This window comes from Cimex lectularius, unplaced genomic scaffold (assembly GCF_000648675.2).
Source record: "Cimex lectularius strain Harlan isolate CLEC.00 unplaced genomic scaffold, Clec_2.1 scaffold251, whole genome shotgun sequence".
In the NCBI taxonomy this organism is placed as follows: Eukaryota; Metazoa; Arthropoda; class Insecta; order Hemiptera; family Cimicidae; genus Cimex; species Cimex lectularius.
In genome coordinates, this window is record NW_019394213.1 from 1,063,282 (window position 1) to 1,083,328 (window position 20,047).

Here is a 20,047-nt window from a genome sequence, read left to right on the forward strand (position 1 = left end):
AAAATACCACTTTTATTTTTAAATTTTTATGTGAGGAAACAGCGAGCATTCAGTCAATTCCGAAAACTTGAATTTCAAATATTAGAAGAAACTTTCTATTTATCAATATTACAAAATGGTTACAAAAAAAGTCCAGAAAGGCTTGTATATTTTTTTTTGATTCTTCAGTGAAATAAAAATTAATTGATATTTCAAAGTGGGTCACTCCTCAGAAGTCACCTTTATACAGCAATTCAATTTGCTTTAAATTGTGTAGATATCATTAGATATAAAAAAAATCTACTTTTGCTGTGAGCTATTTTATAAGGGCATTGTTTTTAAGACTTGAAACTGAATACAATTTGCATAATTATTTCCAACTCATATTTTGATTTTGTTTATATTCTCTCATAAATAAAGCTATATAAAAATATTATCTACTTCTGTAATAATAAAAACAAACCACCATAGATAAAAAAAAATGATTTATTTATTTACAAAAAATAAAGAAATGTATAATTAAAATTATTTACAGTACAATTTACACAAACATGATTTGGCAGAAGTTGAAGCCAGTTGTTAAAAAATATAATTTTGATCAAACTTATTTCTTATTTATTAGGCATCAACTAACAAATCATCATGCTAGATGCAAATTTCAAACCTATAAAGGAAAAATTTTTGATTTCTAAATTTTAAAAACCTAAATTTAAAACTTGAAAGACTAATTGTACACATTGATAATCTTATTAAGCTTATTAAATTGAAAAAAAGGTAAAATAAAATTAACCCCGCTCGTGAAATTTTTTTTAATAAGATCGCGTCTTTTTTTTTTTAATTATACTAAAAATTCATCTAAGGACTAAATTTCCTCCGAATAACTTTTAAAAATCTAAGCACCTGAATTGAAAAAAACAAACAAAAACAAATTCGACACAAAAAACAAAACAGATGCCGGTTTATTCTTTTAAAAGTTAGCAGGCAAAAATAAATAAAATTGTAAATAAGTCTTTCGTTTTAATCTTTAGGTATCCAGAATTTGGTCGGGATCCGTCCAAATGCGTCATTCATCACTCTCATAAACACGTAGCCTAGGCTGTCGCCGATATTTTCCTTCAACTCGTCCACAACCTCCAGAGCGTTTTTGTTTAGAAACGTGTTCACAGTGTGTCCTGAAACCGTTATTGCATTAATACTAATAATTCGATGTATAATTCATGTTTGAATAATTGTACAAGAGCTGGAATTGATGAAGGAGAAAATGGAAAATGAAAAATACGATAGGTAATCAGATCGAGATGGAGAGACAGAGATGGACATATAGATAGACATATACACAGGTATGTAAATAGATCGATAGTCAGGTAAAAAGATATAGATAGACAGATAGAGATAAATAGATAGATAGATAGATAGATAGATAGATAGAAAGATAAATAGATAGATAGATAGAGAGAGAGAGAGAGAAAGAGAGAGAGATGGAGNATAGAGAGAGAGAGAGAGAGAGAGGGGAGAGAGAGAGAGTGAGTGAGAGAGAGGTTGGGACTTTGAGGGAAAAGAAATGATAGAGTGAGAAAGGAAAACAAACAAAAACCAAAGAAATGTTAGAGATGAGTATGGTAGGTACACAAGAAGATTGATTGACGGATAGAAAGATTAATAAATATCACAAAAGAAAAAGATGACTAGTTATACAGAAATAAAGAACTCGAGAGAGGAAGAGAGAGAGAAAGAAAGAGAGAGAGGGAGATAGAGAGAAAGAGAGAGAAAGATAGAGATAGAGAGAGAGAGAGAGAGAAAGGGAGAAGGAGAGATAAACAGACAGCTACATAGAGAGAGATAGCGAAGAGAGAGAGAGAGTGAGAGAGAGAGAGAGAGAGAGAGAGAGAGAGAGAGAGAGAGAGAGAAATAAATGTCAAGAAATAACACATAAATATTGCTTAATATTTTCAATTAGTAAAATAAATTAATATTGATTATTAATTTAATTTTTTTAAATAAGAAACACTGTCAAATATAATGGTTCTTGTTTTGTTATTGTTGTTAAAACTTAAATTTTTAGCATTAAAATTATGTATTTAATTTAATTGTTTTCAACCAGAGCATGAGTTAAATGCAAGTATTTTTCCTTTCTCCTGAGTTATCTTGATAATATAGTTTAGACAGACAGACAGATAGAAAGATAGAAAGAGAGTCTTCGGGACTTTGGGAGGAAAGAAATGAGAGTGAGCAAGGAAAAAAAAAGAAGTAGAAATGTTAGTGATAAGTATGGCAGGTACACAAGTAGATTGATTGACGGATAGAAAGATCGGTATAATAAATATCGACAGATAAACAGTTATATAGAAATAAAGAAAGCGAAAGAGAGATAGAGATAGATAGATAGAGAAAGAGAGAGAGACAAAGGGAGAAAGAGGGAGATAAACAGATATGTAAATAAATCGATAGTTAGATAAAGAGATAGATAGGTAGAGAGAGGGAGCGAGAGAGGGAGAGAGAGAGAGAGAGAGAGAGAGAGAGAGAGAGAGAGACAGAGTGGGAGAGAAAAACAAACAAGTACCAAAGAAATGTTACATATGAGTATGATAAGAACACATCAAGAAGATTGATAGGTCGGATAGAAAAATTGATGTCATAAATGAAGACAGATAAACAGTTATTTAGATATAAAGGAAGAGAGAGAAAGAGAGTGATAAAGAGAGGAAGAGATGCAGGGTGAAACAATAAGTGGAGATAAACAAAGAGATGATAGAAATAGGTATGATAGATAATAAAGAAATAGAGAATGAAGGAAGTGTGGAAACAGGATGAGAGATAATCGAAATTTCATAAATGATCGAAAACTGACATAGTGCAGGTAGATTTGCAATCAGATATATAGAAAAAAAAGAATAATGGATTTTAAGGGGGAGAGGAAGTGAGAGGAAGAGGGAGCGAGAGAGAGAGAGAAAGAGAGAGAGAGAGCGATTGAGATGGAGAGAAAAAGGAAAGTTATTTTTCAAATAGTGAGTGAATACAGATGGATAAATAATTGTTAATTAAATCCCCATTTTTAATGGAGATTTAAAAATGAAATCTACTTATACATACATAATGGCACATTTTTGAGAAGCAAGGGATCGAGGTACTTAAGGTTTCGCAATTTAAACTGTTAAATTCTAAAATTTTTAAAATATTTTTCCAACTGTTCATCTTAGGATGAGAATTCGATTCATTTACATGTATTTAGTTAGATATTAGAGGATCATTTACCCAAAACTTTATTTCCGTTGAAGAGGTTGTCTAGGTGAACCCTGCAGTTCTGTAGCCTAAAATCCACCTTCATCTGTTCGACACGCATCACCTCTTCACCTTGCGTTTTCGGAAAAGTCACTTTCATGTAGACCTCCGTGGTAACATTTTCTAGCAGAAATCATTACGTGTTTTAACCTTTGAATTTTGGCGATGGTTCTACCATTGAACGATTACTTACTCAAAACTAGCTTAGCGTCACCAACGCCGATAAGAGGTAGAAGAAGTATGTTCCCTTTCAAATCGTACTGCGATTCCGTTCTTATTTGTGGAATGTGAAGTCCGATGTCAAACCTTCCATTTTTGATGTCAAGCCTGAAAAAAATTAATCATTAGTTTAAGTTTAAAAGTCGGGTCAGGGCTTGTTTATCAGACAGATAATCAATCGCCACGGGGAAAAGTCATGTGATGAAAATTACGAAACGTTCAACATCTCGAATGCTTCTTGAGAATCGTTTAGAGCCCGGACAAGAGTAAAAGTGGCCTTAATAGTCTCCGGTAGGAAGAGTAAGTTATAGACTTTCTAAAAATCGCCTCACACACCCGGGCCGGGGTCGTTCCTACCAACGGGGATTATCTCTTACCCATTCTGCCAGTTGAGTAACAGCCGGATTACGCAATCGGCGGCGTCAGCTGTTCCAGATTTGCCTTCTTCGCGGTCAATGAAAGTATTCTACGTGTCCGCGTTGAACAGCTATTACTTTTTAAATTATAAAAGTTTTTATGTTCCAATCTAGTAGATATTTAGTTTGTTGTTACGAATATATAAGAATTATTCCGTGATAAACGGGATCATATGAAAAACCGGTTTTCAACATATTAGCACACATCTTATTTCAATCTTGAAATAAATTTGAACTCCAGTCGAACAATGCCTGACAACAGGCGACATCGCAAGTATGACATTCCTAAAGTGAATATAATCCACACAATGCGGGATAAATATTTGGCACTGTCGCAGGGATTTGGATCTCACAATGTTCATGTACAGAAACATATATTATAAGAGTCTCCGCGGTTAGGTGGCAGACTCGTTAAGTGACAGGATTTAACCGAAAGGATTTCAGCTTTTGATTTGCTTTTCGTGCGCCGAGAAAACTTGGCTATTAAAGATGTCACAAGTTTTGAAATGTGTCTGCATAACAAATCACAATTCAGGGCAGTTTTAAATTCACTTTCAAGATGTGAAATGAAACAAACGAAACATCACTGCTTAATGCTTACATTCAACTAAGCGGGTTATCGTTGTGAAAACTAATTTGTCGGGTTTAAAGGTTCATGTCTATATGTGACACAATATATGTGACGACAAAAAATACTTTAATTTCTTAAATACACTATTATACTAAAACGTAAAACTAAAATTAGCCGAAATAAACTTTAAAAAACCCTCAAAATAAGTTAACATTATTACACAAAAATTAAGTTTTCCATTTACCATAAATTAGCTTTGTTAAACGTCTCATACTTACATAAATGAGTTGTGAAAAGCATAAACTTTAAGAAATTTTTATCTTCCTTTCAAATTTTGCTAGATCTGTTTGAAAACTCTATAGATTTAAAATCAATTAAATATTTCTGAAACCTACATCACACCAAACCGCATCTCATGATTTCTGAATAATTATCGATTAACGGTTACTAATCACCACACACTTAAATATTACAGTTTCGATTTTTTCCTACTATTACTATTTTGTCAAGGCTGAAAGTAGTAAAATGTTCAAAGATGGTAGCTTAATGTTTGCTAAACTAAAGATGAAACCAATCTAACTAGCTCATGATGTATATCACAAAACGTAGAAAATGAGAAGATTTAAAAAAATTTGCCAACGTTTGGATTATGGTTTGGTTAGGATAGGTAAGGTTTAGTGATAGGGTTTGGAATTTTATTTGGTAGGGGTTAGGTTATCGATGATTAATTTTTTTTCAATGCGATGCTCGATTTTTTTTGGGGTTCGAATGCAGGGCCGCTGGAGAAGGATGAAGAAAATCGAAGATACCGATAATAGCTGGATAAATAGCTAGCAAGATAAATTGATAAATAGATGAAAAAGTGAAAGTGAAAGGGGTAGAGAGAGAAAAAAGAGCGAAATAGAGAGGAAAGAGAGAGAGAGAAAAAGAGCGAAATAAAGAGGAAAGAGAGAGAGAAAAAGAGCGAAATAGAGAGGAAAGAGAGAGAAAGAGAGAGAGAGAAAGAGAGAGAGAGAGAGAGAGAGAGAGAGAGAGAGAGAGAGAGAGAGAGAGAGAGAGAGAGAGAATCAGAGAATCAGTAAATGCGAGTATGCACCTATTATACATATCGAGAAATCAAAATTACAAATGAAAAATTTGATATATTCAAAGAAAACGTTCATTGTAGCTGTAAACTAGGCTCAGGTCAAACCTCTTTTGAGTGCAACCCAAATTCAGATGCATCAATAAGTTTAAAATTTCAAAGCCCATCTTGAAAATCAGAATGTAAAGAAATTACGTACAATTCGCTCTCAAAATATCAAACTTTTCACTGAGGTGGCAGGATTGTATGTCCTTATAATAATAAATTTATTCTTCATGATTTAAATTGATTTTTTTGCGAGGGTTCGCAACAGCCGAGGTCATATCAACCCTCAGGGTGCCGGTGCCCATTTGTAACGTAGGGGTCCAATTTTAGTTCTTCACTGCACATTAGTAATGGGAAATTTGTTATATTGTCATAAGTAATCTCTAATAAGCTCATAATTATATTAATGTAAGCAACTGGTGATGAGAAATTCAGCTATAACGAAGGTATAATTATTATTGATAATTAACCGGGGTGCCGGTGTTTTTGAACAAAAGCCCATTTGTAAGTATGTTGGGTTCGAATGCAGGGCCGCTGGATTCGAACCCGGGACCTTTACCTTACAGTGATGAGCGCAGTGTCAACGCCTAAACCGTTACGGCCACCGATGCCCCCTCGATTTTTATTTACTTATTTTTTAGTTCTTCAGAACAATAACTTTTCTAACTTTTATAATCCGATTTAAAAATTCCAACAAAATTAGGATATTTAGTATGTCCCATTTCATGAAAACTAAAATCAAATTCTAGAATTGCTTTGATTTTATTATTTTAAGATGGTAGATGGAACAAAATAATGTCACTTCCTAATGCCTAAATCAGCCACACTTAAGAAAAAAATTCGTTAGGTGGTCTTATGATTTGTATAGTTTGTAGAAAAATTATCTCTATAAGAAAATATTTATTTAGAAATCGTGAGATGCGGTCTGGTGTAATCTCACGATTTCTACATAAATATCGATTAACGGTCACTAATCACCACACATTTCTATAAGAAAAGATACAAAAATTAAGTCGATTGGCCCTTGGTCCAATCAGATTTGCTCGCAATTCTGAAGGCGCTGCCGACGAGCAAAGTCTGTTCAGGAGAGATAGTGAGGTCAGCCAGGCCATCGTAAACCGTCAAATTCACAACAGGAAAACAGAAATTATAAGGGAAGTTTTAATAAGGCTAGAAAAGCAGTATCATGCTGGCACTCATGGAAATTAAATGGCAGCTAGTTATGCAAAGAAATCAGATTTAGTGTCATGCTTCACACGACATTACGTAAAATAGAACTTTTCAATTAATTAATTTTTAATTAAGGTTTTGGTTGAGATAAATAAGTCAGTGCCAAGATGGGGATTCGAACCCACGGGTTGATGGGAAGTTGGTGACCGCGTGGATCGAAGTCACGATAGCTCAAGTGGTAGAGCAGCGGCGTATTTAGCCGAAGGTCGTGGGTTCGAATCCCGCTCATGACACTCACTTTTTTATCTCAACCAAAATCTTGATTATAAATTAATTAATTGAAAAGAATTTTTTGGGTCAATCGGACCACGAATCCTAATAGATGTTAAATAGAACTATGATGAAAAACATAAGCATGATAAAAAGAGATTTTTTTCACTTTATCCTTCGAAAATTACATGTAGTTGAGATATTACAGGCAAGAATGGTTTTCGTTCACAGAACTGAGTTGTGTAAGCCCCAATACTTGGCCAGGCTCGTTAAGAGATGTAAATTTAAAAGCCAGCATTTTCTCTTTGTGATCTGTTCTTTCTCTTTGTGGTTACGAGCCACCGTGATGTGGGGTTATCGGAACAAAAAGTTGATTCTGAATAAAAATACAATTCGAAACCAAATGGACCCTCGATTTACCGCAGTTTCTAATGGGGGAGACTTTACTACTTTCTTCCATCAAATACCGCTTCCAATTCGATCCGACTAAACGTTCGTATCAGAGAAAAGCGGTCTGCATTTGTGAATAGAAATTGAGTTGTATTCCTGGAGGATTTATATTTACAAGGTGATTCGACTAATATCGTTGCTTTCGGTACGTGCCCTCTCACCAATGATCATCACTTCCTCATCCATCTAATAACTCCTGAGATTATCTGTTCAACGTTTCAATCAATAAATTCCAAAATCGTTCTACATAAAAATATAATAACTAAGTATTCTTTCCATTAAGGTCTTGGTTAAGATAAAAAATCCAGTGACATTACCGGGATTCGAACCCACTACCTTCGGCTCAATACGAGGCTGATCTATCACTTGAGCTATCGTGACTCGGATCCACTCGGACAACTCCCCATCTCAACCTACAACCTTTCGAATTTTCCCCCTTTTTTGCCATTTTCAAGTTAGTGTCCGAGAGGATCGAAGTCACGAAAGCTCAAATGGTAGAGTAGGCGTATTTAGCCGAGGGTCGTGGGTTCGAATCCCGCTCGTGACACTGACTTTTTTTTATCTCAATCAAGACTTTACAAGAAAAGAATAATTAATTGAAAGATGTAACTTGGTCAATGACCACTAAAACGTAAATGATATAATAACTAAGGTGAATTATTTTCATCTAATTCATTAATAATTGCATAATAATTGTTCCAACCTTTTTTCAATGAAACAAACTGGCAACAATTGACACGAATTTAGTTTATAACTGCAACAAAGCTGTATAATTCCTCAATTTTGATTTTTTTTCCTACACTTTCCTATATTTTATTTCCTGTGAACATAAAGTGGAGAATATTGATTATAATTCATTCCCAGCTACCTAACTAGCCCCCCTTCTCCGCCCATTTACATAATTTGTTCATTTATTTGTAAAGGGAAATTCAGAACAGTGAGAGCTTAACGTGAATACACGATCCTCATTACTGTTTAACACAATATTGGTTTATGCAGATTTTGAAAATAGTGTAATTATAAAATTATTTATAATCTATTGTTTGAAGAAGTTATTGAAGCACAACGGGATTTTGAATTGGTTTTCGTCCTAAATATTTTAAATGAACGTTCGAAGAATAAACAACAATTAATAAGATTTTTAAAAATAATTTTACTGTTCTTTTGTTGTTTATTGACTATTTATTTTATTTGAGATTTTGCTTTATTCGAATTTCAATCATCTTATTTTTTTTTAATTGAGTAATAAGGCTATAATCTGCGCTAAATAAAAACAACAATAAAGCACGAAGTTACACAGATTACGCGGTAATTAAAATTAAAAGAAAATATCGAAAATATTGAATGGAGATGTCCGGTAATAGCCCTCCTAAATTTGAAATCACTTAATCACTCGCACTCTCTGAGCGCAAGTTACTGTCGAGGTGGATTGCTAGGAAGAGATCTGGAGAAAAATAGTACGTGTCAATGAGAATCTGCGGTTGGAGGGTAGTGTGGAATTTTTCCTAGCTGGATTTTACGACTTCATTTAAAATGGAAAGATCCTCATGGATGGTATGGATGGGACATAGAACGGGACATGACGATGGATCTAAGTATTTATGATTCTGGTTGAACCCCATAATCATATGCTATATGTCCATGTTGAATTCAATTCGTATATGAGTATTTTGTTGCCAACGGAGAATTCAGGTCTGATGTCTAGTAATCGTCGTTTCTTTCCTTCTGAGTCGTGTATTTCAGGGGAGTGTTTTTAACCAGCCGTAGGATGACGTGTTCAGTTGGAAGAGGGGTGAGATTTTAAGAAACTGGAGGTAGAGTGGTGTTTAGTTTGATCCTAATTTTTGAACCATTGTTTAATGAAATATAGATGTGTCTTGAGGGTTCAGTGAGTTTTGACGGGGTCGGAGTTATAGGATAAAATGGCAATGTCATCAGTGTATGCTTTATATATATNTATATATATATTAGGGCTGGGATGGGAAGGGGTGTCATTAGTATATATGAAGTACAATAGCGGGCCGAGGACGCTACCGCGAGGGACTCGCGCCCCCACCTCGTACAAAAGTGATCCGACCCCACTCTAAAGCACCTGTCTACCAGATGTGATTTAAGGACAAGATAGCGTGTTGAAGGTAAATTGCCCTTGAGTTTTCAGAATAAACCTAGGTGTCAGATACGAGCAAAGGTTTATTCGGTATCAAGGAAGACAGAGCAAGCTTTTTATCTAAAGTATTTATTTCATTAGAAGGTCTTTTGAGTCCGCGTACACTCAATCTCACCAGATTTGGAATTTTGTTTAACGATTTCTCCTACTCCTGAGAAGAAAAGAATAAAACCTACCAGATTAGTTTAGAAGGAGTTCGGAGCAGGACGAAAAGGTCTTGCCAACATAAAGTAAAGAATGTAAATAGCGCTGTGAAGTTCAATAAAGCACGAATCCCCGATTTTATTGGATTGTAAAACACGTCCCTAGCGTTTTTCAATAATTCGATTTGATTCCTCATGGGCTTTGAAGCAATGTTTATTTAGTCGTTATTGGGAATACGGTAATAATCTTCAGGGGGTTTATTTAAGTTTTTTCACAAGTTTCCTTCAAGATCTCGCATTTTATGCGTTATTATTATATGTTTTACTGATTTAAAAAGGAAAAAGAGCATTTCCGTTATTTGATTTTTTTATTTCAAGAGTTCGTTTGGATACAGACGTTTTTATATTGATCGTCCTTCGGCCGTTGATGAATTGAACCTTTTGTCCCAAAAAACATGTACGCAACGACACGAGACATCATCGGTACTTAAAAACGTCTGAGAACTGGTGGATTATTTGACGGAGGGTTATATGGGTTTTTGGTATGTCGCATGAGAAGAATTTATCGGAGCACATCTCCATGCTCTCCTTAAAACACAAGGCAAATGGCTCATTTTTAAAAAGATTGATAGCTAGAGATGAAAATTGGGTCCTTTAAAACAATATTCAGACAGGAAATTCCTGAATTCAATGCAGTGAATCTCCGTTAACTACATTTATTGTTAAAATCTGATGACATCCCATGAAGGTAATGTGCATTTGATGGGATCTTTGGAGGGGACTGCTTAATTATAAACTTTTTCCGCTCAATCAAAATGATTCAGTGCAATTAAAGCCAACAATTTATTGACCAAAAACGACAAGCATATGCTAATTACGACCGGATTTTTTTTCTACGAGGATAACGCTTGCACCCACGTGTCTTTCGCCAGAAATATTTTTAAAGCGTGGTCGGAATGTGGTACCCCACCCACGACATTTTCCCAACATCGCTTCTTCAGATCTTCACTTATTCCGGGCTCTGAGAAATTCTATTAAGAGAAAAACTTTACCTGGCTGCCGACGCTATTTTAAACAAAATTCTGTAGATGGAAAACTATATTGTTCTGCGATAGTGCCAGTCATTTTTTTTTTTAATACTATTCATTATGTGTGGTGTTTAGTGACCGTTAATTAATTATTATTTGAAGATCGTGAGATAGGGTCTTGTGTGATCAACACGACACACAATAAAACATTGGCACGATTATGAAAATGTTTTTCTAAAACCTACGTCACACCAGATCGCATCTCACGAACTCCAAATAACTATTCATTATTTTTAACGAAAGAAAAATGGCAAAAAGGAGGGAAAATTCAAAAGGTGGGGTTGAGATGGGAAGTTAGTGTCCGAGTAGATCGAGGTCACGATAGCTCAAGTGGTAGAGCAGCGGCGTATCAAGCCGAAGATCGTGGGTTCGAATCCCGCTCGTGCCATTGACTTTTTTATCTCAACTAAAAAACTTAATTAATTGTAATATATTAATTGGTCAAGCGGACCACGAAATTAGTGAATTTAATGATTTAAAATGAAGTATACTTCACTAAAGCTCTCCGTGGCCATTTCATTTGTCGTCGAGAATCCAATCCGATTACACGACATTTGAAAAATGGCAAAAAGGAGGGAAAATTCAAAAGGTGGGGTTGAGATGGGAAGTTAGTGTCCGAGTGGATCGAGGTCACGATAGCTCAAGTGGTAGAGCAGCGGCGTATCTAGCCGAAGATCGTGGGTTCGAATCCCGCTCGTGACACTGACTTTTTTATCTGAACTAAAAACCGTATTTATTTGTAATATATTAATTGGTCAAGCGGACCACGAAATTAGTGAAATTAGTGAATTTAATTATTTTTAACTATACTTCGAGATATTGTTATTATTTAGATGTTTTCCTATAGAAGTGACGTTGAAATAAGTTGGAAGAATGATACAATTAAAATGTTTTATTTTGAAAAGTCAGTAAAATATATTATGATAAAATTACCGTCATCATTATTTCGTTCTTTTTGAATAAAAAGTTAGCTTTTACAACTCTGTGTTTATTTTTCATCAAATTTGGTTCTGTTCTAAAAGTATCAATGCTAACATTTTATGGCTTGAAGTACATTTTACTTAGCATCTTTTTCGATGATCTTTAATATCACCTAGTAACTGACGGCTGATGGTTCAATATATTCAATATGTATTCGAAGTGGTTTGAACTTCTTTTTATGATGAATTTTCGTAATTGCAAAAATGATGATTGATTGTAATTGCCACGTGTTTATTTAGATTCATTGATTATTTTTATGCTATTTTTTTGAGCGATTTGAAAAACTTAAATTAGTAATTTGAGTTTTTCGGACGTTTTTGATATTTGAGTCGCCCAACAAGCCTGATACCTAAGTATTGAAATGATTTGTGTAATGAAAAACTACACTACCGGATACGATAATACTAGCGATTTTACTTTTAAAAAAATAATGTTGATTTTTTTTGGCTATGGACTGCAACAATCAACCTTGATGATGACCTTAAAATAGGTTGAACGCTTGGAAGTAACATCTGAATTTGTATTTTTCTTCAATACCATACCCTGATCCAGATTGTTCGAGAGTGAATAATTGGTCGATACTTTTAACAGTGAAAAATTATAGTTAATAATTATGGGGAGATGGGAGTTGGTGTCCGAGTGGATCGAAGTCACGATAGCTCAAGTGGTTAGAGCAGCGGCGTATTTAGCCGAAGGTCGTGGGTTCGAATCCCGCTCGTGGCACTAGCGTTTTCATTTCAATAAAACCTTATATATATTGGTGACTCCTTGTACCTTATAAATCTAAGATGTCCATGCGCCATGAGGATGGCTACGTACTGCCTTTCGGAATCGGGAGTATCTCAAGGCAAAGTACTAAGCCTTTTCTCAATGTTCAAATTTCATAAAAAATTCGTTTCTAAAAACAACCCCCTTGGCTGATGATGGCATTATTATATTATCAAAATAAGATACTAGTGAAGAAGCGCGGTAAATAAATAAATACTTTAATTTTTGTTTCGTTATTGATGTTTTGTAGAGATTATTTTTTATATATCACGTTTCAGTGTATGGTTATTCTTTAAAAGTCTTCACTGGGAATTGAAAGTTTAAAGTTGAATGTATTCGTTAAATGTACAGTTTATTATGTTTAATTTATTGTTTACAAGTTTTACTAGTACCATTTGTGGTACAATTTCTATAATTTGAAGACTAACTAGATTTTGTATTTCAAAATGAATATATGTCGTTTCTGTATAATTTACAATATTTTTTGGTCCTTTTCTCTATCTTCACTTTTCCTAACAAATATGATTCTAAAATCAGCCCACTTTGCTGATGATGCCATAATACTGTCAAAATAAGATACCAGTGGAGAAGCGCGGTAAATAAATAAATAAATACTTTCAGTTTTGTCTCGTTTTTGATATTGTGTGCAGATTTTTTTTTTCATGTTCCAATATATGGCTGTTATTTAGAAGTCTTCTCTGGGAATTGAAAGTTGAAGTTGAAAATCATTAAATATACATTTTAATATGTTTAATTTACTGTTTACAACTTTCCTGGCACCACTTACAGTACAATTTTTATAATTTGAAGACTCATTGGATTTTTGTATTTCAAAATAAATATACGTAGTTTTGGTATAATTTACAATATTTATTTGCCTTTTTTTCTATTTTCACTTTTTGCGCGGTAAATAAATAAATAAATAGTTTCACTTTTGTCTCCTTTTTGAAGTTGTGTGCAAATTTTTTTTCACGTTCCAATATATGCCTCTTCTTTAGAAGTCTTCTCTGGGAATTGAAAGTTTTACTTTGACGATCATTAAATATACATTTTATTATGTATAATTCATTGTTTACAACTTTTCCTGGCTCCACTTACTGGAAGACACACACTACTTACTACTTGAAGACTTACTGGATTTTTGTTTTTCAAAATTAATGTACAAAACAAACACTTTGAGCCCTGAAGATGATCTTAATAAAGATTGAAACGTTGGCACGATAAAGAAAATGTTTTTCTGAAACCTACATCACACCAGACCGCATCTCACGATATCTGAATAACTATCGACTAAAGGTCACTAATCACCACACATATATTTTCCGCTTTTAATACAATATATTTTTAAACAAAAGATTTGGTATTGACAATTCTTGTCTTTTATAATGTTCAACGATACCACAATTTGGTTATGCAAGTCTTATAAGCCGCAATGTAAAAGTTTTGGCATATAGACGCTCTATCTTTGTAGAAAGTTCAGGTGTTTTACTCAAGTAAGTTATAAAAGTTTAACGATTCCCTTGTCAACCGGGCATCGGGGGGCTGGAGGTTAAATATTTGACGATAAAATATCCGTTTAAAAATGTGTAAAGTTAACGTACCGTGTGTACAGTGTGGTCGTGTTGCTCGGCCCATGGGCGTACAGGTTGTTGAAGTTGCCGGAGAGTGTGACCGCACCGTGGCCTTTCGTTATTCCGACCTTTTCAATAAAAAGCGGCTCAAAACGCGGTATGTTCACTTCAGGGATGCCTAAAAAAACATTTGATAATTAATTCCAAAAACCCTCTCGAGGGTTGTTTTATCACAGCAGGGGTTTTCCTTTATTATTTACCCTTGGCCAAGTAGGGAAACATCCCCTGGAACGTTTCTCGGATGCAGTCGTTCATGTTGGGGTCTTTTCGTTTGCACGGCTTTCGAAGCCACTCCGCTAAAACGAAAGAAAAACAACTTAAATATACAAAAAATATTATTTATTATAATTTTAACTTTTGCTCTCGTAAAACCCTTTTCAAAAGTAATTTAAATATTTATGTAATTTAAAAAAATCTGATCAATCAATTTGTTATATCAAACAGTTCTTAAGTCTTATTTTTATAACATATAACTACGCTATTTGAATCCTTACATAGACTGGTAAGTAAACTTTTTAAATATTAGAACTTGCTAGTTGCTCATATGGTAAGTGCTCACCAAATAATCAGAAAAGATGATACATTTACATGGAAAAAAGTTTGAGGATAAAATGAATAGTTCATGGCAACTTTTATTTTTTACTTATCATTGTACAAAATAATAATCATAACGTAGGAAGTTTAGGGGTCGATAATCACCTGAGGTCATCCCCGGCCCTATGCGTATTTTTACTTACTTTTCTGATCTTTTCACGCGTATTTTTCAGCCATTTGAACGTCTCAATACTGTTACTGACTATATATTATGCATTTTTATGAAAACTAAATAGACATGTTATTATTCTAGATTGTCGTTTGTAAGTCAGGTTGTCAGAATAGATACAAAACACCCAGGTCATGAAACCCACATTTATTAGATATTCCACAAGGCAGGCTTGAATCATCTTCATTCTCGGTAACAACTTACGCTTGAACTCACTCCATTCTCGCTAATAAGTTACTTTTACTCTCCAGGCGTCACGCAGTCAGCAAAAATACGCGTGTACACGATATTCATCGGCGCGGGGTTAAGCAATTTCTTCCTTTCACGCTAATAAATTACATTCATTCCTATAATTTAACATAAAGACGACACCTATTACGAACCTAGAATTCTGGTCACATTCACTCCCAAAGAGAAATCGATGTTCTTCGGGCGGCCTTTAACTCGCTCCATTCTCGCTAATAAGTTACTTTTTTACTCTCCAGGGGTCACGCAGTCACCCCCCCAGAGTACGATATTCATGGGGGCGGGGTTAAGCCACTTCTTCCTTTCACTCTAATAAATTACATTCATTCTAGTAATTTAACGTAAAGACGACACCCAATACGAACATTCTGGTCACATTCACTCCCAAAGAGTACACGATATTCATCAGGTCGGGGTTAAAAGAAAAGTTAACACAATACGACGTTGTTGTTTTTTGAATACTCAACGTTTTTGTTTTGAACATAACAAATTCTCATCATTCAAGTGATCGATCCTCCACGAAGGTTGTTCTGTTTTTGGAAAACGAATCCAGTGTGAAATATATAAAATGGGAAAAGGTGAAAGAACTAAATAAGCTGTCAAGCCGGTAATATAACGAAATAAATGCCCCCTTCAAACAGAGCGCGACCTCATTTATATCGAAAAACAAAAGATTGCCAGTAAACGAGAAAAAAGTGTCTTATGTTGGTAGATAATTTAAAACTTTTTTTTAAACATTTTATTTACCTAGGTTTACCATTACCTTTTTCATACTTTTTTACTAGTTTAAACATTTGCAAGGATATGGCACAAACGTCCCGCAGTACTTTCTACTTTTTGTTAATTAACAAATATTCTATTCTGGCATACATTTGACATTAAAACATTGTCTTTCTATCAAGTCATGATGAAAATTCAAATAACTATCAAATAAATTTGATATGAAAATAATATAATTATCATTTTACCAAATGTTTTTATGTAAACATGTTGAAATAGTTAGTTTTTCTAAAGTAAATCTGGCAACAGAAGCTTATTTTCACCCTATAGTTGTAAAAATGAGGTAATCAGTAAATAGAAAAATCTATACTTCTGCCCGAATAATTTACAGTTTTCAGCATAAAGCGACGGAAACTTGGCCAAAAATTATTTAAAAAACATCAACGACATTTCGATGTAAATAACGTAAATGAAAAAATCTATATTTTCAACTGAATAGCATAATTATAGAATTATAAACAAACATCTCAGCATTTATGAACATCAAAAATTGGACACATTGACAAATTAATATTGATAAAATAGAATAATTACGGTCATTCAGGAAGACTTTCAAGTAAAGAAAACAGGTTTTAATTCTTACCAAAATCAAACTAAAATACACCCAAATCAAAATCTGCCGAACAAAAATTTGGCAAAACATTTTCTTGGAATCAACCTCCAACTATTTGCCAAATCGAGCGCAACCTCATTTACATCGGAAAACAAAAGATCAAGTAAAGGTTAAAAAAGTGTATTCTGCCGGTAGATATTTCAAAAGTTAAAAAAATCATTTGAATTTATTTGTATACCGTTTTTTACTATTATGGATTACAATTTGTGTACCGTCTTCAAATTTCCATAAATATGACACAAAAGTTGCAGAAACGTGTCGCGAAAATCTATCTTTACGTTCCACTTTTGGTTAATTAAGAAATCAAAAATTTTCTTTCTTGCACATATTCGAAATAGAAACTATTGACTTTTTATCACTCATCATGATATTTCGGGAACTTATTAAAAAACTTGAATAAAGAAATTCATTATTATGTAAATTGTTTAATTATCCAGCATGTGGGTGGTGTTTATTTAAAAATATTCTTTTCCCTTTCACCACAGCTGAATAGACAATATATTAAGTCTGAACAACGAATTAGAAAATTAACAAGAATTATAATATAATATAATTATGTAAGAAATGAAAAAGCTAGCTAGTGACACGAACTCAATACGCCGCTGCTCGAACCACCTCAGTTGTTAGAGCCGCGGCGTATTGAGCCGAAGGTCGTGGGTTCGCATCCCGTTCGTGACAGTACCTTTTTCATTTCAACCTAACCCTTACATAAAAATATTAATTGATTGAAAGAAGTAATTTGGTGAATCAGACCAGAAGATATAATGGATATAATACAATTATCATTTGTACTCAGGTTTTGATATAAACGGATAAATCTGATGTAACGTGCCTATTTTTGTGTAAATATAAAAATCTATACTTTTGTTAACATAATTTCAAAAGTTCACGACTCCAAAAATTATAATTTTCAGTATACACTAACATTTCTGGACTTTTGAGCATAACACTAACTCTAAATTTAACAACATTGTCAATCTAATTAATCATAAAATAAACTAAAACAAATGAAGTAAATACTGTCACGCCGGAAGGCTTGATTCTATTGTTTTTGCATGCGTAGAGCCGAAAGATTTTGTAAATTTCATAAATTGTACACCGTAATAGTAAAAAGAAAGAATTGAGTGCGAGGACGACGGGTCAAACAACTTATTACAGGCCGGGCCTATAAATGGGAGAAGTTTATTGTCGTTTAAACTAGAAATCAATCAATAGAAAATCTTCCGAAAAATTATTGTCACGGTCCTTTTCTCGGTCTCAACCTTTCATATTCGGATAAAGAAAACAAAGAGGCCTGAATAAATATCAAAATTGTACAAACGAAATCTAATAGAAATAAAAAAACTCACTTTATGTTCAGGCTTAACATAAGATTTTGAAAAGTATCGAGGAAAAATAAATTACAATTATACAGCTAATAAGTAAAAGGAGGAGCGCTCGATCAGGAATAAAAGGAGGTTGAAGCCATAAAAATCCGTGGCAATTTTATTTTTTTGGAAAATTTTAGTTTGAGTGATTTTTTATTTTGGGCAAACATTAAAATTTTTTAATTTATACCCACAATATAATACCCTTTGCAACATTTTTTTTTCAACACCAACAAATAGGAAAGAAGAGTTATGTAGATTTTAAAATAGCAATTAAATTTTTTTTTTCTGATGGTATAAAATAGCCAAACAGTTCGAAATAAACGACTATCTAGACGTTCGGAATTAAACTGTGGTATTTTACCAAGAGTTTCATCCTCCGAAAAATTCGGTTATTCTGGTCTCATATATTTCGAACTGTTGGCCAAGTTGTTTACTCAGTATCCAACTTCGCCTACTACTACTTTACTATCCACACTCTTCAAATTCTTGAATCGTCGAGACAGCAAGAAATTGGACCCTCATCCTAACCAAAATAAACGCCTCTTCATCTTCACTACAAAATAACGTGTGGAACTGAATTTTGGGTTTACCTCCAAAGGTCTAAGTCGTTCCAGTCCAATATTTTTCGAACTATTGCCAGAGTTATTTACTTATTACTCAACCTTACTATCTTTATATCCTCAACACAGCAAAAGGCGATACAGACACCTCCATCCAACCCTGGACGCCCCCTCCTTCCATCCAACCCCAGAATCTAACAACTTTTATCCCAAACTCTCTTCACAATGCTCCAAAACGTAAAGCGTAATTAAAAATAGGAATTAATGTAATTACGTATCCGTTCTTATAACATACCAATATAAAATTTATGGAGATAACAAAGTGGCGTGCAGCTTTCTAAAACTTTTGTAACATAAAAATCCTGATATTCACGTAGCTAGAAATTTATGATTCCCTTTTCACTAAAAAAAACAAACTGTAGAAACCGTTCAATATTAATTTTATGTAGGTGAAGATCTTTCAGATCCGAAAAGTATGAAAATATGTTTTTAAAGGGCTGGAGTCTTCTTCTTCCCTTGCTGACTCCTTGATGAAAAAGAAACAAATTTCTAAAACAACATGGCCGACAAAAACGAAAACAAAACTTTACAAATTATTATCAAATAAAACTCCAATAGCTTTGCCAGACAGAATTCGAAATGTTTGTACTTAATTCAAAAAGTTATGAAAGTACAAACCAATAAACTAATTTTTCAATTTAAAATATCTGTTGATACCAGGTGGAACTATTTTACAAAACAGTCAGATTTCAGAAGGATCAAAGACAAAACTATATTATATTAATAAATTATAACAATATTATATCTGATATAATATTGGCTGAAATAAAAGAATTATCTACTATAAATAAGTAATTAAAATAAAAAATTATTTGATTAGGCCATCAGCTAGTAGCTAACCTATTTATAAAATTTATTAAAAGTGCAAGATTTTAAATCTAGTTTTACTGTTTAGTTTTATTTCTTTTATATCATCATCCCTCAAAAAGGCAAGAGAAAGTAGATGTTAATTTGAAGTTACGTTTTCCTTATATAACGAAACCCCCCCGGGGGAAAGTGATGCCTACGTCTCCAGCATCTTCGCTCGACAATTCCGGACTATGTCAGTACTTGTCATTGTGACAATACTCACGCTGCCTGTTGAGAAGTTTTACTCCGTGGGCCGCGGCCGTGCAACCGGCGAGAAGTAGGAAGACCGCTGCTGGTCGCATGTCGTCGGTGCCGGCTGTTTTGTTTGAAGGTGGTGACTGGAGAGAGTGAACTGACTTGGAAAGTAACTTCTTCCTTCCACCCGTACCACCACCACACTGCTCCTCCCTTCTTGCCCGATGACCTTTAAGCTTACTTAGTCATTTTAGGAAAATGTTTTTTTTTTTTTTTTTAATTTGCGCCAAATAGAACTAAAGGCATAATAAAAAACCACATGATGTCAATCGGCCGCCAAAGAAACACAA

General features: G+C 33.8%; 1 protein-coding gene across 1 annotated transcript; it reads right to left on the reverse strand.

Moving 5' to 3' along the window:
- Positions 1–451: 451 nt before the first annotated feature.
- On the reverse strand, positions 452–19,850 carry LOC106664339 (protein takeout-like). Its single transcript, XM_014390001.2, has 6 exons — positions 19,726–19,850; positions 14,462–14,557; positions 14,232–14,379; positions 3,452–3,585; positions 3,232–3,381; positions 452–1,151 (listed from the first exon to the last, which is right to left on the reverse strand). The coding sequence occupies exons 1-6, from the start codon at positions 19,802–19,804 to the stop codon at positions 997–999; spliced, it is 762 nt and encodes a 253-aa protein (XP_014245487.1). The 5' UTR covers positions 19,805–19,850; the 3' UTR covers positions 452–996.
- Positions 19,851–20,047: the final 197 nt, after the last annotated feature.